Source organism: Prionailurus bengalensis, chromosome D3 (assembly GCF_016509475.1).
Source record: "Prionailurus bengalensis isolate Pbe53 chromosome D3, Fcat_Pben_1.1_paternal_pri, whole genome shotgun sequence".
Taxonomy (NCBI): Eukaryota; Metazoa; Chordata; class Mammalia; order Carnivora; family Felidae; genus Prionailurus; species Prionailurus bengalensis.
Window position 1 is genome coordinate 8,345,440 of NC_057356.1, and position 25,996 is coordinate 8,371,435.

The following is a 25,996-nucleotide window of genomic DNA, read 5'->3' on the forward strand; positions in this document are numbered from 1 at the left end:
TGCTGAACGTTGTTAAAGTTTTCACCTGTTTCTAAAATGATAACATGAGGTGCCTGAATGCCTCAGTTGATAGAATATGCGACTCTTGATCTTGAGGTCATGAGTGTCAGTCCATGTTGGGAGAAGAGATTACTTACCAAAAAAAAAAAACCAAATGCTCTAAAATGATAAACATGGATCAGAGAAGGAGAAGCAAAAATGTATGACCAAATAAGGTGGTGAGCAGGTTTGCTGTGTAGCCTTTTCCCCCATATGGAATTGTTTTGCAGTGAGGGTAGGAAAACCAGGCTAGCTAGAGGTATTGGTCTCAGCCTCTGCAAACAGATAATGTAGAAATCATGATCTTAGTTGTTCCTGTAAGTCATAGTTCAGTTTTACAATCAGAAATGGTCTTAACCTTAAATAATTGTACATAAGCAGAAGAGCAAATAATCTAACAGAAATCAGTTCAGATATATTAGAAGCAGAGTTTTGAGACCTAGGGCCCTTCATTGATTAGTCAGGGTAGCTAAGACTAGGAACCATGAGAAATAAGGAACTCAGGTCTCTCTGACCATCAGATCACAATGGACTAGTTGATTTTGAAGCTTTACCTGAATCCCCTGGGGCTGGCATTTCCTGATTTCCTGTAATTACCTCCTCTCCATTCCCCATGACTCAGTGGTAGTCACAGTACCAGTAAGTGCCAGCTCCATCCGTGTCACTGTGATTAAGATTTTGGAAAACTTAGAAGAAACCACATAGTATAGGGAACATGTTTCCTAAGTGTGAAACAGAACTGCCAAGATCACCAGATTTGACTATGTAAAAATGTAGAATGATGTTGATTTTTTTTGTTAAAAACTTTGATCTTGAAGATAAAAGAATTTTGGAAAATAAGGTGCTGATTGTTACTAATGCTCAGAAAAATACAAGATTGAAAGTATTAGGAAATGGCAGGAATTAAGTTTGGTGGAGTATATGTTTGTGAGAAAATTCTGCTTCTAGGAATCTATCTTCCAGAAGTAATCTCCGTACACAAAGATGTTCGGCATAGAACATTGGAATGGGAAAAATTATAAATGCCTAGATGGCCATGAAAATAGTGACTGATTTAGTGTGTGGTGTGGATATAAACACTGTGACCTTAGCTTTCTGTGCCTCCTTTTCTTCATCTGTAAACTGGGAAAGAAGAGAATCACACCTTTTAGAATCATGAAGATTGTTCTTAACCCATAAAGCCCTTATAGTAGTGCTTGGTATAGAATAACCAAGCATTCTCCAAATTTTAGTGTATGTTATTAACTATGCAGCCATTAAAAAAGCATAAGGCCGATAAGCATATATAAAGGGAAGAGGTTTATGATTTCTATTTTTTTAGATATATTTTTTTAATGTTTATTTTTGAGAGAGACAGTGACAGAATGTGAGTGGGTTGGGGCAGAGAGAGAGGGAGACATAGAATCCGAAGCAGGCTCCAGGCTATGAGCTGTCAGCACAGAGCCCGATGCGGGGCTTGAACTCATGAGCTGCGAGATCATGACCTGACCTGAAATTGGACGCTCAACCAACTGAGCCACCCAGGCGCCCCTATGATTTCTATTTTAATAAAGTTTTAATAAGTGTTATCCATAGAGAAATACCTAGCAGATAAAGACGTCTAACAGCTGGTGTCTGTTTTGATGAGAGGAGTAAGGAATGGGTTTTCACCTTTTAAAAGCAGGCTTTACTTCTGGAATAATGAGAAAAGTCAGGGGATGTGCTGGATGCTGTGTACTGTGAGCTTAGTGATGGACTGCGTCAGCAGCATGTACTGAGTGAGCATCATCTCCCACCTCTAGTAACTGGAAACCTGGCTCCTTAGGACCAGCTATGCCATTTTAAAAATTTTTTTTTTCAATGTTTATTTATTTTTGGGACAGAGAGAGACAGAGCATGAACGGGGGAGGGGCAGAGAGAGAGGGAGACACAGAATTGGAAACAGGCTCCAGGCTCCGAGCCATCAGCCCAGAGCCTGACGCGGGGCTCGAACTCACGGACCGCGAGATCGTGACCTGGCTGAAGTCGGACGCTTAACCGACTGCGCCACCCAGGCGCCCCTTTTTTTAATCAGTTTTATTATAAAACAATCCTTACTAATAGCTAAAATATAGTTGTCTGTTCTCCATGTTAGTTTTCACTTTGTAGTCACACAGAAGTTTGATGGTTCCTCCCATGATGGCCTGTTAGGTAGGGGAAGGTAAATTCATTGCCTTTAGAGAACTAGAAGGGAACTTGGCCAGAACTCGGACCCACTGCAGCTTGTCCAGTAGCAGGTGGCAGTTGGGGTGGAGCAGGGAGTCTGGGGTGCAAACGGTGTGAGGATGCTAAAAGTTTATTTCCAAGTTAGTTTTTGCTCTTTCAGCTGTTCATGTAATTATTTTCAAACCCTTTACCATCTTGATGGTTTTCTTTGGTTCTCAGACGTAAATGCTGTTATGTAAATGGAGTCTGGTTGATATTCGAGACACTCTTCTGCTTTTACAGACTAGGGACACTTCTTTGGCAACCTTCATTGCTCTACCAGCTAAAACCCTGCTCTCACATGTGCTCTTTCCCCTCCACCTCTAGCTAATCTGTGCTAGCATACATGTTCTGTTTTGTTTTTAGTCTAAATGTAAAATTTAGTAACAGTCACTTGTTTCTTCATTCAGCTTAACCAAGTCTGAGATCTCTTTGGTCTTGACTCTCTTCATTGTTCCTCCCTTTGTGACATTCTTCAACTTGATAGTTATCATAAGTCTCTGATGGTTGTTTATTAAAGGAAATAATGTGTGCAAGTATTTTATTTGTTAACAGATATTTATCTGGCACCCACTGTGTGCCAGCACAGTGCTCGGGGCTAGGAAAGGCACAGTGACTGAGTGCGTGCCTCATGGAGCTTTTGGTGTAATAATGGGAAGACTTACTGAGCACGTATGTGAGCGTGTCCGGAAAGGAAAGAACAGCTCTCTGTGGGCGCATCGAAAGGGATGCCAACCTAAAATGGGAATTTGAGGAATGCCTCGCTGTTCGGGGTGGGGCAAGGTGGCAGAGAAGAGGGTGTATGAAGACTCAGAAAGAGCTTTGAGGAATTGGAGACCATTGTGTTGGAGGTTAGAGGGAGAGGAAAGTGGTAAGAAGCAAGCAGCAGCTGGGCCCTGGGAGGTGCTATAAACCACCTTTAAGATACTGACTTGATCTCAGTTCTGGGAGGAAGAAGGTATTTAAACATTTTAAATAAGAGACTGTAATATTTGCATTACTTTTTTATTTTTTATTTTATTTTTTGAGAGAGAAGGGGCAGGAGGAGAAAGAGATCATCTTAAGCAGGCTCCATGCCCAGCATGGAGCCCAACACGGGTCAGTCTTAAAACTGTGAGGTCATGACTTGAGCTGAAGTCAGACTCTTAACCGACTGAGCCACCCAGGCACTCACCCCTCCACCCCCCCTTTTTTTAAGAGAGCGCATGAGAGGGTGCAAGTATGGGAGAGGGCAGAGGGAGAGAGAATCTTCATAACCAGGCTCTACTCTCAGCACGGAGCCCTACGCAGGCCTCGATCCCTCTACCCTGGGATCATGACCTGAGCTGAAATCAAGAGTCCCCAGCTTAGCCAGCTGAGCCATCCAGGTGTCCCTACATTTGCATTTTAAACCATCATAGATAATACTTTGAACAAATGGACTGGAAGCAAACTTAGTGTACTATGGTGATTTGTAATGTTCCTTCCTTACTTACCCTGAGGTCTGGAGAAAGCAGGCAAGTGGACTTCTCAAGTGAGGAATTTCATTCACTTTGCCCAACTATAAAATTGATGACTCAAATCAGAACAATGAAAATATTTAAGTCATAGTTAAATGTTTAATCTAGGTTAATTCTGTTACAGCTTGCTTTTCCTAGGAGCCATTTAAAGTAAAAAAAAAACGACAGGTGTGTGGACGGCTTAGTCAGTTGGTCTCGGGTCATGATCTCACAGTCCATGGGTTTGAGCCCCACGTCAGGCTCTGTGCTGATAGCTCAGAGCCTGGAGCCTGCTTCAGATTCTGTTTCCCCCTTTCTCTCTGCCCCTCCCCTGTTCATGCATGCGTGCTCACTCGCTCTCTCTCGCTCTCTCTCAAAAATAAATAAACATTAAATAAATAAAGAGATAAACATGTATATTAAATAAACTAAAAAACAATAATGGTATTTAGGAGATAATTTCTGATCTTATATATAGTTTTTTTAGAAAAGACTTGAATAGCTGGTAGAATTTGCCTCAGTAAATTAGATTTTTTTTTTCCCCTTCATAGAACTAGTTCATAAAAAGGCCTTTTCTGAGTAATGCTGATTTAACCATCAGTATTTGTTTATTTTTAAATATTTAATTTTTTTTTTTAAGTAATCTCTACATTCAACTTGGGGCTTGAACTCATGACCCCAAGATCAAGAGTCATATGCTCCACCCACTGAGCCAGCCAGGTGCCCCCATCTGTATTTATTTTTGACATAGTGATGTAAACATCGTTTAAGTACCGTGCATTACGTTCCTTTCTAGGTTTTAAGATAAAGGAAGTTTGAGTTCATTTCTAAAATGTGGCAGAGTAATTTCCTTTGACTTTTACTTGCATTCTTGGTGAGCTAGTATTAATTATACATGGAGGATTTTTTTCAGAGTAGAAATCCCTATTGTGGTAGCAGGTTAAAGACCGATGGACTTAGGAAACCAAGAGCTGAATCTGAAAAGTGTCAGAGGTTAAACAAATGGAAGGTATTTCTAACAGTTTATTCTTTTATTACACCACCAGAACCTAAGAGACGGGGAAAAAATTTTCAGAGGAGAAAATTGCAGAGCATCCCCTTGGCAAGAGTAAGAATTTTCCACTACCACTTGCCGTTAAGGGCATTGACATGCTCCATCAGGGAAATATTACTGGGTGCGATCATCAGGAACAGCACTGCCTGCTCCTCACACACAAAACCCTCTGTCTGAAATTCATAGAAGCCAGCGGACAAGGAAAATAATCATGTCTTAATTTGAAAAGTATCAATTGAATCTTCTTTTGCTTCCTTAGAGAGTGTGTGTCCTAATAGATTGAATCCTGTATTGATTATTACAAACAAAAGCATAAAACAGAGTCACATAGCAGGTTAAAAGAAGTCTTTCGTTAATTGAGGTTCCTTAGGCAAGACTCCTTTTACTTCTAGCTGTAGTTTCCTGACTAAACTGAGGGTTGATCAAGATGATGTGGGGGGTTTTCTAGCTAAGAGGATACTAGAACAAAGCAGGTGTTGAGGAACACCAGTTTGGACTGATGCTTTGTTATGGATTTATGCTTCCTTTCCTTAGAGATAGTTTTTGATGAAAACAATGAAATGTAGAACTTTAAGATGATAAATTTCTCAGGTGTTGGAGGACTTAAGGTCCTCTTGGCCTAGAGCTGGCATACTTGGTACATGAGATGCAGCACACAGTAGGCTGTTCTGAACAAGCTCTTCATGGGATCTGTGACTCCAGTTATTGTGCATGGTGGTAATTGTTTCTTCTTAGGTTTTTTGGGTTTTGTTTCCTTTTGTTTTTTTGTTTTTTGTTTTAGTGTTTGGAGAACTTTATTTATTTATTTATTTATTTATTTATTTATTTTTAACATTTATTTATTTTTGAGACAGAGACAGAGCATGAACAGGGGAGGGTCAGAGAGAGAGGGAGAGACAGAATCTGAAACAGGCTCCAGGCTCTGAGCTGTCAGCACAGAGCCAGACGCGGGGCTCGAACTCACGGACCGTGAGATCATGATCTGGGCTGAAGTCGGACGCATAACCAACCAAGCCACCCAGGCGCCCCTGGAGAACTTTTTTAAAAAATTTATTTATAACGTTTAATTTTGAGAGAGAGAGGGTGAGTGGAAGAAGGGCAGAGGGAGAGGAGGGCACAGAACTCGAAGCAGGCTCCAGGAGGCTGACACGGGGCTTGAACCCACGAACTGTGAGATCGTGACCTGAGCTGAAGTCAGACGCTTCCCAGGCACCCTTGGGGAACTTTTTAAAAGGTGGATTACTGGACCCCAAGCCAAATGCATTAAACCAGACTCTTGAAGAGTAGTTTCTGAGAGTGTATAGTTTATAAAAGGCTCCCAGGTGATCTTTTGTTTTAGCTCCTAAATATTTAATTACCCCCCAGTTAGAATGCCTGTTATCAGAACCAAGAAAAGTTGAGAAAAGCTTGAGGTCAGTTTTTAAGGGCTTCCCAGGTCATCTGTTCCACTAGCATTTGACATTTGAGTCATTTCTAAATATTTAGCCAACAATTAAATGTATATCCGTATAATTTCTGTACAGCAAAGAAATGACCTTCATGTATTTTTTTTTATTTTTTTTTTTAACGTTTATTTATTTTTGAGACAGAGAGAGACAGAGCATGAACAGGGGAGGGGCAGAGAGAGAGGGAGACACAGAATCTGAAACAGGCTCCAGGCTCTGAGCTGTCAGCACAGAGCCTGACGCAGGGCTCGAACTCACGGACCGTGAAATCATGACCTGAGCCAAAGTCGGACACTTAACCGACCAAGCCACCCAGGCACCCCGACCTTCATGTATTTAATATAGACCTTTGGGGGCACCCAGGTGGCTCAGTTAGCATCCAGCTTTGGATCAGGTCATAATCTCACGGTTGGGTGAGTTCAAGAATGTGTGTGTGTGTGTGTGTGTGTGTGTGTGTGTGTGTGTGTGTGTGTATGTGTGTGTACATGCACACCTGTGTTTGTTTGTTTTTTTTTGTTGTTTCTTTCAGGAGTAGAATTTAATGATTTATAACTTACATGTAACAAGTATTCATCACAGCAAGTACCCTCCTTAATGCCCATCACCCATTTAGCCCATCCCCCCACCCTCTAGCAACCCTGTTTATGCCCCTAGGTTCACCTGTTTTGTTTCTTAATTCCATGTATGAGTGAAATCGTAGGATATTTGTCTTTCTCTGACTGATTTATTTCACTTTTAACATAGTACACTCTAGTTCCATCAGAATGAGTATAATTTTTAATGCTGCATATATTTAGTATTGATTCCGGGGTGCCTGGGTGGCTCAGTCGCTTGAGCGGCCGACTTTGGCTCAGGTCATGATCTCACAGCTCATGAGTTTGAGCCCTGCTTTGGGCTCCGTGCTGACAGCTCAGAGCTTGGAGCCTGCTCCAGATTTTGTGTCTCCCTCTCTCTCTGCCCCTCCCCCACCGCATTCTGTCTGTCTCTCTCAAAAAAGTATGAACTAGGGCTTATATATGAAATTGTTGAACTAGAAAAACAGGATTCAACTTTTAACATAAAACGAAGTGTTCTTTTAAATTGCTGGTATATGTTCAGCTGTTAGAGTACCGAAGTGTCAGAATACTTACAGATTGTGGGGACCTCTATGCCATGTTAGACATTTTTTTGCTCCTGTAGGACCATGACATAAATTGCCTCTGACAGCAGGAAACATTTTTCTTTCTTTCTTCCTTTTTTTATTTATTTTGAGAGAGAAAGAGAGCGGGGAAGGGGGAGACAGGGAAGACAGAATCCCAAGCTGGCAGCACAGAGCCCGTTGTGGGGCTTGAACTCACAAACCGTGAGACCATGCATGACCTGAGCCAAAATCAAGAATGTCAGACACTTAACTAACTGAGCCACGCAGGTGCCCCAAGAACCATTTTCAAGTAAATTTTCCATTTAGAGTCCTATGCTCATGATTGAACCTTATAATTCTTTTCTTTAAAAAAAATTTTTTTTTAACATTTATTTATTTTTTGAGAGAGAGTGAGCCGGGAAGGGGCAGAGAAAGGGAGTCACAGAATCCAAAGCAGGCTCCGGGCTTTGAGCTGTCAGCGCCGAGCCAGATGCAGGGCCCAAACTCACAAACCGCAAGATCATGATCTGGGCCAAAGTCAGACGCTTAACCAACTGAGCCACCCAGGTGCCCCTATTCTTTTCATGTTCAGGATCACATGTGATCGAATTAATTGTGACATCCAGAAATAATACAGTAAAGTTTTTATTAAAATTTTTTTTTAATCTTTATTTTTGAGAGAGAGAAAGACAGAGTGTGAGCAGGGGAGGGGCAGGGAGAGAGGGAGACACAGAATCTGAAGCAGTCTCCAGGCTCTGAGCGGTTAGCACAGAGCCCGACGTGGGGTTTGAATTCATAAACCATGAGATCATGACCTGAGCTGAAGTCTGATACTTAACCAACTGAGCCACCCTGGCTCCCCTACTGTAAAAAATTTTAATTGGTTTCAAATTTTTATCTTGATGGAGCACTTGAGCTGTTGTTAGGCCATTGAAGTTTAGTTATATATGGTTACTTACTGTAGCAGGAACAGAATTAAGAGGAAACATTCTCGTTTATTCAGTTGGGGAATATTGCTGTTCGTTGCATAAGCATTTCCAGCAGGAGTTTCACTTTAACTTAATGTGTCCCTGCAGTCAAATGCAAGGGTGATCCTTGTCCCTTGAGATTATATACTGACAGTCTGTTTCTGTGCCCCTTTGTGACCACATTCCCTAGTTAGGCTACAGGGTGGTTTAATGAACTAGAGGTCAAAAAGCAAACCAACTCTTCCTGAACTTCAGAGCTCTGAAAGGCAGAAAAACCAGAGCTAAGTGGTAGGTGTTTGACAAATAAAATGAGTCTCCTTGGACAGAAAAGCTATTTTGCCAGTTTGTATATAACCAGTGACAGTTAAAATTCAGTTTGTAGAGTAAGTATGGAAAGTGAACATTTGACTTAAAAATACTATATGTAATGCTAGGGGAGACTATATTTCTTCTAATTTTTAGCTCTCCTTATATCAGACTTCCAAAACTACCATAGTTACCTTTTTTTTTTTTTTAATTTTTTTAATGTTTGTTTATTTTTGAGAGACAGAGTGTGAGCCGAGGAGGGTCAGAGAGAGAGGGAGACACAGAATCTGAAGCAGGCTCCAGGCTCTGAGCTGTCAGTACAGAACCCGATGTGGGGCTCGAACCTACAAACCCTGAGATAACCTGAGCCAAAGTCAGACACTTAACCGACTAAGCCACCCAGGCACACACCCCCCCCCTTAGTTACCTTTTAGAAGGTCAGGAAAAGCTGTTGTACACTTAATGCCCGGTTGCTTTGGTACTGATATGTCCTCATTCAACAGTATTTGAACACCCACAGTGTGCTGGACACTATTCTCCAGGCCCATGTGAAACAGTGGCTTTATCTGTTCCTATATCTGCAATGTGGCATTTACTTTATACAAACTAGAGATGTGAGCCCTTTAAAAGAGCTGTTAAAGGAGCTCTTTGGCCTAGTGAAGAAGACTGTGTTGACTTAAAGATCCTCTTGAGGTGAATTTTTTTTAAATTTTTTTTAATGTTTATTTTTTGAGAGAGAGTGTGAGTGGGGGAGGGGCAGTGAGAGGGGGAGACACAGAATCCAAAGCAGGCACCAGGCTCTGAGCTGTCAGCGCAGAGCCCAAAGCAGGGCTCGAACTCACCAACTGGGAGATCATGATCTGAGCCGAAGTTGGACACCCAACCGACTGAGCCACCCAGGCGCCCCTTGGGGTGAATTTCAAAAGGCTTATTCACTTATTTGATAAATCAAATTTCAAAAGATACCCAAGGGTACAAGGTGAAAAGTCTCCCTCTATCCACCACGCTGGTAACCCCCTCGTTAACATTTTGTGACCCCTTCCCGGAGGTATTTCCCTTATGAATGGTAGCTGTCTATAAGTGATGTTTCACACTCATGTCCCCCCCCCCCCCCCCCCAATATACAGTATACCTAAGGAGGAAATTTTCACTTTAGCATGAATGGAGTTGTCTTATCTTTCTACTGTTAATAAAAAACTATGCTGTGACTAACTACATTCTGTATGAGCCTATCTGAAGAGTAAATTCCTTATAGTGGAATACGTGGTGTAAAAAGATTGTGCTTTGCAGTTTTGATATATAGTGCCGAATTGCCCTCCAGAGATTTTGTAACAGTTTTTTCTTCGAACTCAGCAGCGTATGAAGGTGGGCACAAAGTCTGGAACCAGAGTGGAATTACACACTAAATGGACTGCTAATATTACGTAGAATGTTTACTGACATTACATGCATTTAATTTGTCCTTGTTAACTGTGTACTAACACAGCATTTCATTGATCTCTGCTCAGGCACTTGCCTCCAAGTGATTTATGACACTGATAATTTTTTTCCCTTATTTAAATGAAAATTTTCAGACATTAGAGTCACCACCCTGTAAGAATCCCTGTTTTTTATACATCCTTGCATACTTGGTACATTTTCTGAACTCTTATTGTCTGTCAATTTGGTAGTTTAAAAGTGGTGTCTCCTGCTTCTGTTTCTTGTTACTCTTACAAGTGAGATTTTTTTTTTTAGTGTATTTGAGACGTTTGTTACCTATTTGTGATATTTTAGCTTTTCTGATGGGATAATCTGTTATCTGTCTAGCAAGAGTTTTTCTAACCCTAAGGATAAGTTGATTATCTTAATTTAACAGATTTTGATATATTTGTGCTGTATACAGGCTATGTATTTCCCTTAAAATTTGTTTAATTTGGAGACAGATTTATCTCTATGAAACACGAACATGAATTACAGAGTTGCTTATTTTAACTGCCTTTATTCTCCCCAATTAGTTGGTGACAAAGTTCCTGCTGATATAAGATTAACTTCGATCAAATCTACTACTCTGAGAGTTGACCAGTCCATTCTCACAGGTAAACATTATACATTGGAAAGTCTTTGAATGTGCAGACTCTCTCAGATCCCATGCTAAGAGTTGACTCTTGCCTCACTGTCCCTTTATCGTACTTCACTTAATTCTCTCCAAGATATTTACTTCTTAAAACTTCATAAATTAGGCTTTTTGCCAATGTCTGAGGTTTAAAGGTATTTAAAAGCAAACTTGGCTTTCATCTCCTAAGGCCCCTTTAAATTTTACCAAAAATTAGCTTTCAAAAAAAAAAGTTACAAATTCCTACATTAGCAGAGGCAGTAATCTCTCTCTTTCCTTCCTTCCTTCCTTCCTTCCTTCCTTCCTTCCTTCCTTCCTTCCTTCTTTCATTTTTGAGAAAGAGACAGCATGCAAGCAGGGAAAGGGCAGAAAGAGAGGGAGACACAGAATCCAAAGCAGGCTCTAGGCTCTGAGCTGTCAGCACAGCGCCCGACACGGGGCTCGAACTCACCCTGAGATCATGACCTGAGCCGAAGTCGGACACTTAACCAACTGAGCCACCCAAGCGCCCAGCAAGGGCAGTAATCTTCAGGTTGAAGTGTTGTCTCTCTCTTTTATGGAAAATGAATTATTTAGTGTTCTTTTTCCAGTCAGGAAAAAAAGGCTCCAGAGCTGTAATTTTTTTCATTGGAGGAATGCTACTCTTGCATCTATCATACTTGGCAATGATCAAATGTAGAATTAACAAAAGCTAGCACCTTCCAAAATGGTGAATGTTTTACTGCCTGAAGTTTGCATGTTTAGATCTGAGATTGTTTGGAACATTTTTCCATTTTTGTTTGATAAAGGTACAGTCTAGGGGGGAGGGTTCATATTAACTGGAAGTAAGGTAGTCAGAAGATTAACTCAGACACAATGCTAACGTGAATTAAATAGAGTATAAAATCCAAAGGTAATCAAGATTTATCTGATTATCAGTTTTGTAAAGCAGTTGAAGTAATGGGAGGTAGTATTGTGAGTAGCCTGAGCTCTGTTTTTTATTGTTTCGTTATGAATAGCTTATTTACTAAAACTCCCATTAGCAGCAATAGCTGAAAGCTGATTAAGCCATAAAATGTTGGGAAACTGATTAGGTTGTGCATATAAAATTTTCATCGTGTGCCCATAGAAATAATTAACTTTTAAAACTTTTCATAGAATCTCTTAAATGTTTTTTGTTAATCATGTTCCAGTTTTAATAACTGGAGCCATATTTTGCATTACTCAGAGTGACCCCAGTTATTTTCATAAGTGATGTTAAGTAAAGTTGAAACCAAATTCAATGAGACATTGTAAAAGTTGTAAGAAGTTGTCCTTTATATACCATGTGGTGTTTTTAGTGCAACTGCTGATGTTTTTCAGTTTTGTTTTATTGAAATAGAATGGTCTGATCACTCATCACTAATGCAGATATTTCTAAAACTATGTTTTCATTTCTCATGTCTGACATTACTAAACAGGTGTCCCATTGATGCTCCTCATTACGTAATATAATGTATCTAGTTTTTTAGTGTGTTAAGAATATATGTTAAGAATACTTTTTTTGGAAGTATTAGTGTGTATGTGCAACTACAACAAATACATATAAATACATATTCACAGTATTAGAGTATAAAATTGATACCTGAAAACAGACTAGATTTGAATAGTTACTGTGGGAAATAAAGGCAGTTGACTGGGATTTTATTTCAAAATTAAGTTTATTTTGAAATTGTACTAATTTTAATCCTGACATTCTTTGCTCTGAAGTTAGTTTCTAAGTTTTACTAGCTCACCTCCTTCGAGCAGATGGGGTCTTTTATCCTATCTCCTGAGAGTGCTAGCAGTTTAATGAGTGAGGGTCCAGGTTCTACATGTGGATGGCACAGATCTAATGGTTCCTTCTCTCAACCCGCTTAGGTGAGTCTGTGTCTGTCATCAAGCACACTGACCCTGTCCCAGACCCACGGGCCGTCAACCAAGATAAGAAGAACATGCTGTTTTCTGTAAGTACTTTGTCAAATGTGAAGATCAGGTCAAACACCTTTAAATTCTTTATCTGTATACCTAGAAAAGTAGATCTGTGTGAGAAAGGCTTAGCCTATAAAGATGTTTTTAAATGATGTGGATGATATCAGTATGTAGATCACAGGAAAAAGGTGTGTGTTTAGAAAGTAAGCAAATGTGGCAACAATAATAAGAGGTGAGTCTGGGTGAAAAGTAAAATGGATGTTCATTGTACACCAGTTTGCTGTTAAATTTTTTTGAAATGAAAAGTTGAGAAATTGATAGGCTTTGCTTGTTTGGCATTTAAAATACTTCAAATGGTGCGTATTTGTATACGAGTTAGTATGGGAGCCTAGCCACTCCTAGTAAGTAAAGTGCTATAGGATTACAGTGAAAATCATGAAGTTGTATCACACCAGCACTGGGAAGTAAAGTGGGGTGGGGAGAGAGTGCTCCTACTTGATTTCATGATTTGTGAATGCCAGTGCTTGAGTGGAGGTCCTCAAGGTAGCTCACGGTGCTGGTGGCCCTGCTCGTTATAGGTGATCACAGTGGGGGCAGCTGTGGAGAATGCTTAGGGTTGAGGGCCAGATGGAGTTTGAAGAGTCAGGAACGCAGAGGGCTTAGAGCCCTGTTCCAGCCCAAAGCCAGTCTGCAAGCCAGGCTCAATATTATGAATAGAGTTTCCAGGGGTGGGTGGTCAGGGTGGAGCTTCCCTGGGCAAGTAGGAACTGCATGAAATGAGAAACAAGAAGAGCCAGACCATGCTGCCTGCATTGTCCAGGTTGGATGGCTAGTTCTCTGAGTAGCAGCAGCCACTGGAAGGCCCAGCAGAATATGAGAGTGTCTGGGTGCTCTAATAAATACCCACAGACTAGTAAACTGTTCTGAGTTCACTAGTCGGTGTTTAAGTTGGGTGCAGTGTTACTCTTCTAATCAGTTTCCTCTACTTCTGTTGTAGGGAACAAACATTGCTGCTGGCAAAGCCATGGGAGTGGTGGTGGCAACTGGAGTTAACACAGAAATCGGCAAGATCCGGGATGAGATGGTGGCAACAGAACAGGAGAGAACACCCCTCCAGCAGAAACTAGACGAGTTTGGGGAGCAGCTTTCCAAAGTCATATCCCTTATTTGCATTGCAGTCTGGATCATAAACATTGGGCACTTCAATGACCCAGTTCACGGAGGCTCCTGGATCAGGGGTGCTATTTACTACTTTAAAATTGCGGTGGCCCTGGCTGTGGCGGCCATTCCTGAAGGTCTGCCTGCTGTCATCACCACCTGCCTGGCTCTTGGAACTCGCAGAATGGCAAAGAAAAATGCCATTGTTCGAAGTCTCCCTTCTGTGGAAACCCTTGGTTGTACTTCTGTTATCTGCTCAGACAAGACTGGTACGCTTACGACGAACCAGATGTCAGTGTGCAGGGTAAGTGGGAGTGATTTAAGACTCTTTGCTGCTGGTGGTTATTGATTCATCCTAAGAATATGCCCTCATATCATCAAAACCTTGGATTTGTAATTTGATACCTTTTAAAGTACTTTAAACAAATAGGATTGTGTGTATAGCCTTAACCCAAGGTAATCTGATGCCTCAAAGGAATTTAGTCCTCTAATTCCTAAAACTAATTCATGAAATAAGGGTATCTGCATGGTTAACGTACTTACACTGGGGAAGGTAACTATAGACGGGCTGTAAATGTGTTAGGTGACTGCTCCATCACTGAGTGCATGTATGTTACTGAAACAGCCTTAAGAGAATTCTGTAAAGCAGCTAGTTCCGTACCTACCAGCCTAGCTAAACTTCTAACTTGTGTTTTCATAACACAGTGGATGAGACATGCTTTCTTGAAAGGCAAATAATTGCTTTGTTCTATGTTCATCCTCCTTTCTTAGGTTGTCTTGACCATCACTTGGGGGATAAAATAAGAACTGTTTAAAGTTGCCCTTAGAAAAGTAATAACTACAGAAATACTGATACAGCTGAATTAAGTTCTTTCCCTAGGTTTTATTTGAACAACTTTATGCAAGTGAAAGTATAATTTTCCCAAAGGTACACAACTTGTAAAATACTGAGTGGACACCAAAGATCCTGTTTGGCTTGTTAAATATTGAGAGAATCAGTAAAATGGTAAAACTGATTACAAAGAGCATTTGAGGAAGTACTCAATATTAGAATAGAATTGCTGTATGTTAGATTACAAAAACTGGTTAATATCCTATAGGGCACTGGCACCTGGATGGCTCAGTTGGTTAAGTGACCCGCCACTCTTGATTTCGGCTCAAGTCATGATCTCACGATTTGTGGGTTTGAGCCACGCGTCCAGCTCTGCACTGATAGTGCGGAGCCTGCTTGGGATTCTCCCTCTCCCTCTCTGCTCCTCTCCCATGCTTGCACTCTGTCAAAATAAACAAATGAATAAACTTTTTAAAAAAGTAGTCACTAGGGCAGTGAAACTACAGTTTGTCTTTCCTGTAGGAGTATCCACAGCCTCTTGTAAGTAACGAGCTCTAAATAAATAAATAGCACAGTGGAACAGTGTTTTATATTTCTAGAATACTAATCTTTGAGCCTGTAAAGTAATGCTTCTGAATGACATTGAAGGGACTGTGGATATCCTGTTGGCCTTATTTCCAGGTTTTGGATAATGTTTTTTCGTATTAGAAATCATTTTTCTTCTAATACAATTAAACCCTTGGAATTTTTATCTTGCCAAATTGAAATTCATGATGATTTTTAGATACACAACCCCCCCCCCCCCCACTCCCACCAACTCTTTGTGTAGTCCAGACCCCAATTTAGAATGAATGGACAGGTGTTTTGTCTCTTATGTGGTAATAAGCAGGGTTTGACTGAGCTACCTAGGTTTACCTAGGTTTTCATTCCTTGGAACCAGAAAAGGTGTAAATTGGCTAATAGCTAGTTGTCAACTAATTTCAAACTGTGGGAGCAAATCAGATTTCAAACTAAGAATAAAACAGAGTCTGTAATAAAAGATTTTTGTTTTTATATTTTCTCTTAGCTGGTGTAAGATGTTTTCTTCCATTAAACAGCGTAGCCTGCCTCTTTGTTCTGTTGTACCTCTGTGACAGAAAGCTGATGCTAATCTGTATTCTATGGGAGGTTTCTTGCAGCAGGTTGCATAACTGCCCTTGACTTAGAAATACTTTCATCATGCAGTTCCTAAATGGTTTACTTGCTTGTAATCTACGATGCCCACTTGCATTCAGATTTACTTAATGTGAACTAAAATTCTGAATATCTTAGAATATTTTGGACCGTGGTATAAACTGAAAGTCTCACTTTTTTAAACTGTATCATTAAAGAAATGACATGGTGTGTGGTAATAATGTCAACTTATGATGTTGCTTAGTGCACTTAGTTTTTCACATTGTGACTTTATGGATCCTGGTAATCCTGCTCAAGAGGTTTAAAAACTCAGGCCCTGAGAAGTTAAGTGATATGTCTGGGGGTCACACAACTTCTAATAAAAGGGTAAAAAAAGGGCAAAGTTGGGTTTTTTATAGGAGAGATGGGTAGTTAAACCTAGTCCTCTGTCTTCCACTTAATAATTATATAACCTTGAGCACTTGTTTAACCTCTCTGGTCCTTTGTTCCTCTTCTGTAAAATGTCAAACATATTTGGAAGGAGCCATTTGACAAGCTTCCTTTTTTTAGTTGTTGTATCTGTTAGAAAAAAATGTAGGCGTCACTGATACTGCTGCATGTGATCTTGGACATGAATCTTTTCCTCATTTAACACTGGTTGCGTATGTTTGAATTAGAACCTTTTTTATCAGGAGTCATCACAGTTTTAAATCCTCTTATATAATTTCATTAAAAAAAAAAGACATATGTCTTGTTCGTGGCTCTAGTTCCGTTCCAGGGTTAATTTATATCTAAATAACTTTTGAAATGAAGCTTTTTGGGTGCCTGGCTGGCTGAGTCAGTAGAGCATGTGACTCTTGATCTTGGGGTTGTGAGTTCGAACCCCGTGTAGGGTGTAGAGTTTAAAAAAAAAAAAAAAGATGTGGGGCGCCTGGGTGGCTCAGTCGGTTAAGCATCCAACTTCAGCTCAGGTTATGATCTCACAGTTCATGAGTTCAAGCCCCGCATTGGGCACTGCGCTAACAGTGCAGAACATGCTTGGGATTCTTTCTCCTGTCTGTGCCCCTACCCTGCTTGCACGCTCTCTCTCTCAAAATAAACTTAAAAAATATATATTAAAAAAAAAAAGATAAAACTTTCAGAACTTAAAAGTTTGTCCTATATAACAAGCAAAAATCTTGTGAGGCAAAAATAAGTTATTTTAATTTTTTTTTTTTAATGTTTATTTTTGAGAGACAGTGCTAGTGAGGGAGAGGCAGAGAGAGAAGGAGACACAGAATCCGAAGCAGGCTCCAGGCTCCGAGCTGTCAACACAGAGCCCGATTAACCATGAGATCATGACCTGAACCGAAGTTGGATGCTTAACCAACTGAGCCACCCAGGCGCCCCTAAAAAAAAGTTACTTTAAAATAAGCATGAACTGATTTTGTTACTGAATCTGAGTTGAGATTCTCTGAAAAGATACCTTAAAGCACTACGTGGCTCTTTTTAAACTTGAGTTTAGTAGTTTTAAATTATTGTAAATGGTTTGATTATATATTTAAAAATTTTTTAATGTTTATTATTTTTGAGAGAGAGACAGAGTGAAAGCAGGGGAGGGGCAGAGAGAGGGGGAGACACAGAGAATCTGGAGCAGGCTCTAGGCTCTGAGTTGTTAACACAGAGCCTAGTGCAGGGCTTGAACTCACAAACCGAGAGATCATGCCCTGAGCTGAAGTCAGACACTTAACTGGCTGAGCCACCTAGGCACCCCGTTTTTTTCTTTCTGTCTCTCCTCTCTCACTCTCTCCTTCCTTCCTTCCTTTCTTTCTCTTTCTTTTTTAATGTTTTATTTGTTTTGAGAGAGCGCGCATAAGGGGAGGGGGGGGGCACGGGAGAAAATCACAAGCAGGCTCCAAGTTGTTAGTGCAGAGCCTGACTGTAGGGCTTGATCCCACAAATGGCAAGATCATGACCTGAGCTGAAATCAAATCAGACAACCAACTGAGCTACCCGGCCGCCCCTGGTCATGTTCTTAATTGTTCATATTTCACAGGCATTTTGGCACCATAAAGTATAGTTGAAGGAGCACTTTGTGTTTTTGTTCTGTGTTTTATGAGAAGGTGTTATAGTTTCAATTTGCATGAAAACACAAGTCTAAATCTGAGTCTTCCAAACCGGGCTTCTAAATCATGATTGAAAAGCAAACCGAGGGGGGCTGGGGGAACCTGATCTTTAAGAAACTAGCTCATGTCACTGTAAAATTAAGAATCCTTTCCTAAGCATGCTTCTGTCTGTGTTGCCTTGGTGATGTCAGTTCAGTCAGTTCTGCAGGCTCCTTACTGTGCACATGGAGTTATGCAGCTTCATAGAAAATGAGCTATTGCCACAATAAAAATAAGTGGGAAGGAGGAGAGAAGTGATTTGTCTTATTTTACTCAGGGAATGTTTATGCAGCTCTGAAATGTGAGTTTATTCTTCCCAGGCTTTTACTATTAGCTCCCAGGCATGACTACCTAATACTACTTTCTCAGCCAGCCGTTTGAAATTGGGAATTCGGAGTCCTCTGAAGACTACTGCTGTGTCTTTGGAATTGAATGACCTGGAGTCCTCATAACTTAGATTTCATGTGGGTTGTCTTCTGTGTCTTTGGTGCCCCTGTTGTTTATTTATTCAGCACCTCTGTGATACTGTTTTTCAGACTCTTGGCTGGATGGGGGAGGCAATCCTAAATAGCATCTAGTTGGTATAAGGAAAAATCTGATGCTGAGGTTCAGTTCATAAGTTTCATTAAAATTGTTTTCTTCCATGAGAAATGCTTTTTGTCTTAGCAGAGATTTTTTTCTGGCACATTTTAAACACTTGACGCTTTTTTTTCTGTAGATGTTCATTCTGGACAAGGTTGAGGGGGATACTTGTTCCCTTAATGAGTTTACCATAACTGGGTCAACATATGCACCTATTGGAGAAGTGTGAGTAAACCCACCTTATCATTTAAAGGATCCGTTGTAGCAGTTTGGTACTTGTATAGATTTAAGAGAAAACAGGTTATAAGTCAGTGACTTTTTTCATTTTTATTTAGCTCTGCTTTAGAGCCTAATTTTTCAGCTGGTTTGTTCTGTATTGATACCTGTGGTGGAAGAATTTCATTAATTAAGAACTTCTGGTGTTTACTGGTTGATTCCTAATATCAAAGACACATTCTGTTGTCTCCAGCATCAGATTTCTAAGAACCATCACTCAAATTCTTTTGAATACTTGCCAGGCTGTTGCCCACAAAATTATATTACAAATTAAATAAAAATCAATAGAGATGACCACATTATGCTCTAAAAGTGTTTTTCTTCTTTTGATAGGCATAAAGATGACAAACCAGTGAAATGTCATCAATATGATGGTCTTGTGGAATTGGCAACAATTTGTGCTCTTTGTAATGATTCTGCATTGGATTACAATGAGGTAAGGCTCCTCATAAATGAAAAAGTAGACCTGGCTATTCTAGCTCAAAGGTGGGGTGGGTGGAATGAAAATCCAGCCTTCCTTCCTCTGGAAAGTAACAGTTTCTGATTTTATTTCCTCTTTCCATTTTATCCGAGTCAGCATGACCTAGTCAAAGAAAGCCGAGAGCCTTTCATATATCCTCTAAGTGTTGCAGTCACTTTGAAACTAAGAGGATGTATGCGATGTTTCCTTTGGCTTGTAGTGTGGCTACCAAAAGTGAAGAAAACCTAGGAGAGGAAATTTTTCCTGAAAGTAGAGGGTATTAATCTTGTTTTTTAAGATGGGTAGTATTATATCCTTGAGGATGAGCTGAGGCTTAGAGGGCTGTTTTGATGATGATGATGATGATGATGATGATGATGATGATAAAATAATATAAAATTTAAACAGTAGACCTTTTTTTCCTCCCTTTTTACTTACAGATTAACCCACTGGTTTCTAAAAGACAAGCCAGTCTCCATCAGAACCTGAATGTGAACTCTGTAGAATGATAAATAATGACATGCAATTTCACATACTATTTGAAAGTTGTTTGAATTAATACTATGACTATTGGCTTCTCATAGTTAAAGGAAATAAAAAATATAATTATTAGAATAAGATAAAATGTGCTTTGAGTGTATTTTTGTCTGCCTCATTTGCTCCAGAGTAGGATAAAAACAGCCCCGACAATAATGGTGCAACGAAAGACAAGCTCTCCTCTGATGGGAAGTCTTTATTGATGAAAAACTTATTCACTGCTTTTTCACTTTATGCTTTTAACCAATACAGGCGAAGGGCGTGTATGAAAAAGTTGGGGAAGCTACAGAGACTGCTCTCACTTGCCTAGTAGAGAAGATGAATGTATTTGATACCGAACTGAAGGGTCTTTCTAAAATAGAAAGAGCAAATGCCTGCAACTCGGTCAGTATTGAAGCGTGGGGTGTTGTGTGCACTGTCTTTCGTTCCCCGCCCTCTTGGACAACTAGGTAGATTCATACCTTTCTCCTCAAACTGGCGGCATCTCCTTCTCTCATTTGCTCTCTGGTACAATGATCTGGCTACCTGTCTGACCAAGAAAATAGAAGCAATCACTAGATAATTTCCATACGCAGCTGTCTGCACCTGTAAGCTCCACCTCCTCTCCCATGGCACTGCGAGCAATCTGTCATCCTTGCTCCTGTCAGAACCCCCTGCCCTTTGTGCCATGAGTCCCGACTTCTCTCTCCTGCACTATCCATTTTCCATCTCTGGTAGATCCTCATCGGCACAGGACAGAGTAGTATGTTTTTTACCTTAAAACTTTCTTTTTTTTGTTTCCCCCTTTAGCACTCTGCTTCTTTTCTTTTCTAGTAAAATTTCTCAAAGTAGCTGTTTTAATGTATTCTCTTGTTTCACTTTTCTGATTTTCTCCAGTGCACTCCAGTCAAGTTCTTTTTTTTTTTTTTTTTTTTTTTTTTTTTTTTTTTTTAAGTTTATTTTGTGAGAGAGAGAGTGCATGTGCAATCTGAGGAGGGGAGAGAGGGAGAGAGTATCCCAAGCAGGCTCTACAATACCAAAGCAGAGCCCAATGCAGGGCTTAAACTCACGAACCGTGAGATCATGACCTGAGCCGAAGTCAGACACTTGACTGAGCCACCCAGATGCCCCTCCAGTCAAGTTTTTTAAGCATTTTGGTGAGCACACCAATGTCAGGCTGTGAAAGGATCCATCCAGTCCAGTCTGGCATTCACAGACAGGGAAACTGAGGCCTGCAGTGATGAGCATAGTTTCACAGGGTGAGGCAGAACTGGACTCCTTCTCTAGCACCCTCTCTTTGCATCATTTTATCTCCTTTATATTATCAAGAAAACAAAGCTCACACCAGAATTAAGGCCCTCCCCGCTGTGACATGATCCACACTCCACCATTAGCAATCTCATAGTCACAAGGGTCCTGGGCATCTCCTGTGGCATCCATAAAATGGGAGATGTCCTGGTCTCCATTTTAGAGCCCTCACTCTCACACTGGCAGTGAGCTGGAGTGGGATAAAGGGGGCAGAGGGGCATCCTTGCAAAACCACATTGTCTGACAGCTCTATTAGTTGGTTTGACTAAGTCCCTCAGAGGCAACCTTCACAGAGACTGAGTGTTAGAACTGTTTGATTCTAGACCTGTAACCACTCGATAAAGGGAAACAAGTAGTATGGAGCTTACAAGCAGTGTATTAACTGTCATTTTGACGGGACGTAAGGGCAAGGCTGTCTGTTCTCTTGTCTGCAGACTAAGCCATTTCTTGATCCATGGCTGCCTCATTTTTTTGTCAGCAGCTGAGCGAGGAGATCAGTAATGACTGTCATGGGGGCTCCTTCACCGAAAATTTCCAGATCTGAACTCATGCCAGTCTCCGGCCCCGAGAAAGCAGGAACCTGTTGTAGTTCAGAGAGGAAGTGGGCAGAACCCAGCTTTTTAAGGCCTAATGGACTATCCTGATGCTGTTAGAAATGGCTGTATTCTTCTCTCCACCCAGGATGTATCTGGTGCCTAGATCTACACCTAAGAATCACTACACATTCCTTCAGTCTTTCTAGAGCATTTGGTGAAAATGCTTAATGGAAACTAAACACGTAAATACATACGAGTCAAATAATGCAGAATTCAGTGATAGTCTTTTTCTGCTTGAGGCAGCTCTGGCTGAGAGGATGACCATAGTCCACCCAGCCTGGCAGAGAACCCACAGTCTGTCCACTCGTCACTGCCCACATTGGATGCTGAGGTTCTTGAGGATTTCTGCAATTACTAGCTTTGTATCTGAGTGGGGGATGGGGGAGGATCAGTGTAATTCACATAATTGAATAAAGACAGAAAACCGTAAGATCATTTAAGTAGATACAGAAAGGGCATCTGGTAAAATTTGTGTTCATGATAAAAACTCCACAAACCTGGGCACCTAGGTGGCTCAGTCGGTTAAGCTTCCAACTCTTGATTTCAGCTCAGGTCATGATCTTAGTTTGTGAGATAGAGCGTGGAGCCTACTTGTGGTGGTTCTCTCCCCATCCCTTGCTGACTTGCTCACTCTCTCAAAATAAACTACAAAAACAAAACAAAAACAATTCAGCAAACCTGTCTTCAAGTTGAAGGTATATTTACACAGAGTCTATATACTAATGTCATACTTAGTAGCGACAAACAATTTTCTGCTCTCAATCTTTCTATTCAGTATTGTCCCAGCAGCCCCAGTCAATGCAATAAGACAAGAAAAAGAAATCAAAGGTATAAAAATTAGAAAGGCTAGTGTAGGGCACCTGGGTGGGTCAATGGGTTAAGCATCCAACTTTGGCTCAGGTCATGATCTCACAGTTCGTGGGTTCAAGCCCTGCGTCAGGCTCTGTGCTGACAGCTAAGCCTGGAACCTGCTTCAAATTCTGTGTCTCCCTCTTTCTCTGCCCCTCCCCTACTCATGCTCTCTCTCAAAAATAAACATTAAAAAAATTTTTTTACTGTTAAAAAGGTACAGTGTATGTTGTAGATAACATGGTTGTGTACACAACGCAACAGTGTCTGAATCCAAAGAGTCATTTTCAGTCCTCATTTACCTGAGCTGTTGGTCTCTCCCTCTGTGAAACATTCCTTCACTTGTTCTCCTCCCTCCCATCCCTCTGCCAACTCCTTGGCTGGATCTTACACATATGACCGGGGGTGGAGAGGCCCCAGAGCCCAGTCCTCAACCTTTTCTGTCTTCAGTTACTTCCATGAGCTCTTCTGGTTAGTGTGCTGGCGTCTAATGTGCAGGCTCCCTAAAGCTATTTAGAATAAAGAGAACAATGGCTTTTCAGGTGCTTAGTAGCCACATAGGACAGCTACATGAACAGCTCCCATAGAACATTTCCATCACAGTAGACCCTTCTGTGGGGCAGCAGTGCTGTGGACCAACCATTCCTGCCCACGGTTGCCATCATCTCTCTTAGATTATTTGTACTAAATGGTGCTCCTTGTCCCCCTTCAACTGCGAGAGCCTGAAACCCTCCATCATCTTCCCATTTTCACTTGCTATAAAAGCCAATTGCCTTAAAGTGACTTTCAAAGTCCTACAACCTGCTTCTGTCCTCCCACACCTACTCCCCCCCACCCCCTGCCCACCGGCCATTACACTTCTCTCTTTTTCTTGCGACTCTTATAGCTATATGGCCCGGAGGCTCCTTGAACATGCCAGGTCATGCCAGCCTGCACTTCGGCACTCTCAGCTCACACATCCTTCACATTTTTACTCAAACTCTGCCTTCTTCTGACTACTTTATGTAAAATTGCAACCTATACATACACAAATCTTCTGTCTCCCTTCCTTGCCTTATCTAAACATTTTTTCCTCCATAGCATTTACTATATGTGCATTTACCTTCTAGTGTGTCTTTCCCAAATGAGAGGGTAAGTTTAAACTTCATGAGGGTGAGAACTTGTTCGCTGTCCATGGCTAAACCCCAGCACCTGTCACAGAATAGGCGCTTAGTGAACATTTGTTGACCAAGTGAAAAATATTCAGAAATTGTTACCCAGTAGTATTCCATGCGTGTTCTCTTTTCAGGTCATAAAGCAGTTAATGAAAAAAGAATTTACTCTCGAGTTTTCACGCGATAGAAAATCAATGTCAGTTTATTGTACACCAAACAAACCAAGCCGGACATCGATGAGCAAAATGTTTGTGAAGGCAAGTACAGCAGATTGCAGTTGAGATGTTCTTTCCAAGATTAGGATCCTGGGTGAGCCCAGTAAGTACAGTTCCTGATCTAAATCTGTAACATTTCCAGGGCGCTCCCGAAGGTGTCATTGACAGGTGCACCCACATTCGGGTTGGAAGTACCAAAGTCCCTATGACCCCTGGAGTCAAACAGAAGGTCATGTCTGTCATCAGGGAATGGGGTAGTGGCAGCGACACACTGCGGTGCCTGGCTCTGGCCACTCATGACAACCCACTGAGAAGAGAAGAAATGAACCTTGAGGACTCTGCCAACTTTATCAAATATGAGGTTAGCTAACAAAATGCTCCTTCCCCCACACCCTGCACACTCATTGTGTTCAAACAGCGCTCCTTCAGTAAAAGGTCAAATGAGTCTTGCTTTTGCCAAGAAAGAGGTGTGGTTATTTGTTTTTCTGCAGGCCAAATGCCCCACCATTCTAATTCAGCGTGCTGCTTCCAGCATGCCTAGTTAACAGTTTAATACAGGTCTGTTGCTTTCGAGGTAGGAAAGTCCAGACTTGAGCCAAAGAAACTTGTAAAAATGATTTTGCAACTCTTAAGTAAATTAAGATGTTTTAAAAATAGGGAATTTTTTTTAAACATTCGTTAGTTACTGAAGGTCAAAATATCCAAGTTGAGAGATTTCTTCTACTCCTCTGCTCATAGTAGAACTCTTTAATTCTGGGTGTGTGACTTCCTGAAGCACTGACCCAGAAGAATTAGGAAGAACTGGTCCTCTGGGCCATAAGAGTGGCCAGTATCAAAATGCTCTTACTCCTTAGTATGTTTTTTTCTTCCTTTCAGGATATTATCCTGAAAGTTAAAGGATGATTTGGTTCAAGAAGGTAGTGATGTTTTTTATTCCTTTCTGGTTCATTGGAAGAAATACTATTCCTCATTGGATTTATATCTGTATGAATGTTAATCTTAGATAAGAGTCACAGCTACAGAATTTACCATAGGAAAATGGGAGAGGCCTTTGCTCTTTATGTATAACTGGTCCTTGTTTTCCATTAGGGGAGAAACTAGAACTGCCTGTTTTAACGTAAGATGATTCTTTTGCTGTAGACTAATCTGACTTTCGTTGGCTGTGTGGGCATGCTGGACCCTCCAAGAATTGAAGTGGCCTCTTCTGTGAAGCTTTGCCGGCAAGCAGGCATCCGGGTGATCATGATCACAGGGGACAACAAAGGCACTGCTGTGGCCATCTGTCGCCGCATTGGCATCTTTGGGCAGGATGAGGATGTGACGTCAAAGGCTTTTACGGGTCGGGAGTTTGATGAGCTCAGTCCTTCAGCCCAGAGAGATGCCTGCTTGAATGCCCGCTGTTTTGCTCGAGTTGAGCCTTCCCACAAGTCAAAAATTGTAGAGTTTCTTCAGTCTTTTGATGAGATTACAGCTATGGTGAGTACCTTTGGACTCATGCTACACAGATACAGCAAGTTGTAATTTTGACTGTTAAAGTTTTAGTAACAGCTCCCAAATTCGGAATATCTTGATTTTTGTCATGATCAGAGCTGTTTCTCTAGGGTTCTGTTAACCAGTAGTTGGCATGCTATGTACTATTACCTTCATGGAAGATTCTAGACTAGTTTACGATGTTGAAGTATGCCTTCTGAATCAGTCACAGGGAAATATGTGGTGATATCTAGTCTTTGTCTTGGTTAAAGTATACATGTTATCTCAAGTTTTCTAAAAATTGATTTAGGACTGAACTCCTCTGTTTTCTATTCCCAATCTTTGGATAACCCTACCTGAAATTAGATGTACTGTTGAAGCATTAAGAACTGCTTATTGGTGAGGCATTTCCGGGATTCTTCCCTTTGTGTGATTCTTCACCCAGACAAGTTCACGTTGTGGAGTGTTTGCTTTCTGTTGCTCGTCTGTGAAACTTTTTTAAAAGGTGTTATTTGAAAGAATATATTAACAGGTGTTCTTCCTTCTCTCAAAGGGAACCACTTTTCTGAATTGAATGTTGGGTGTTCAGTAAAAGTTTAAAAAAAATGGGAGTGATAGCTTTGTATCTGT

At 40.9% G+C, this 25,996-nt stretch overlaps 1 protein-coding gene across 2 annotated transcripts in view; it reads left to right on the forward strand.

Annotated features, from left to right (window-relative positions):
* The window catches only part of ATP2A2 (ATPase sarcoplasmic/endoplasmic reticulum Ca2+ transporting 2), a 58,386-nt gene that overhangs the window by 23,534 nt on the left and 8,856 nt on the right, over nucleotides 1-25,996 (forward strand). For both annotated transcript variants that reach the window (XR_006293863.1, XM_043557554.1), the window contains exons 6-14: nucleotides 10,628-10,708; nucleotides 12,604-12,689; nucleotides 13,652-14,116; nucleotides 18,659-18,747; nucleotides 19,132-19,234; nucleotides 20,048-20,179; nucleotides 23,816-23,938; nucleotides 24,039-24,257; nucleotides 25,037-25,372. Coding sequence is in view for 1 of the 2 variants with exons in the window: in XM_043557554.1 (XP_043413489.1) it covers nucleotides 10,628-10,708; nucleotides 12,604-12,689; nucleotides 13,652-14,116; nucleotides 18,659-18,747; nucleotides 19,132-19,234; nucleotides 20,048-20,179; nucleotides 23,816-23,938; nucleotides 24,039-24,257; nucleotides 25,037-25,372 (1,634 nt within the window). In the remaining variant the exon portion in view is untranslated. The remainder of the gene's footprint in view (nucleotides 1-10,627; nucleotides 10,709-12,603; nucleotides 12,690-13,651; nucleotides 14,117-18,658; nucleotides 18,748-19,131; nucleotides 19,235-20,047; nucleotides 20,180-23,815; nucleotides 23,939-24,038; nucleotides 24,258-25,036; nucleotides 25,373-25,996) is intronic.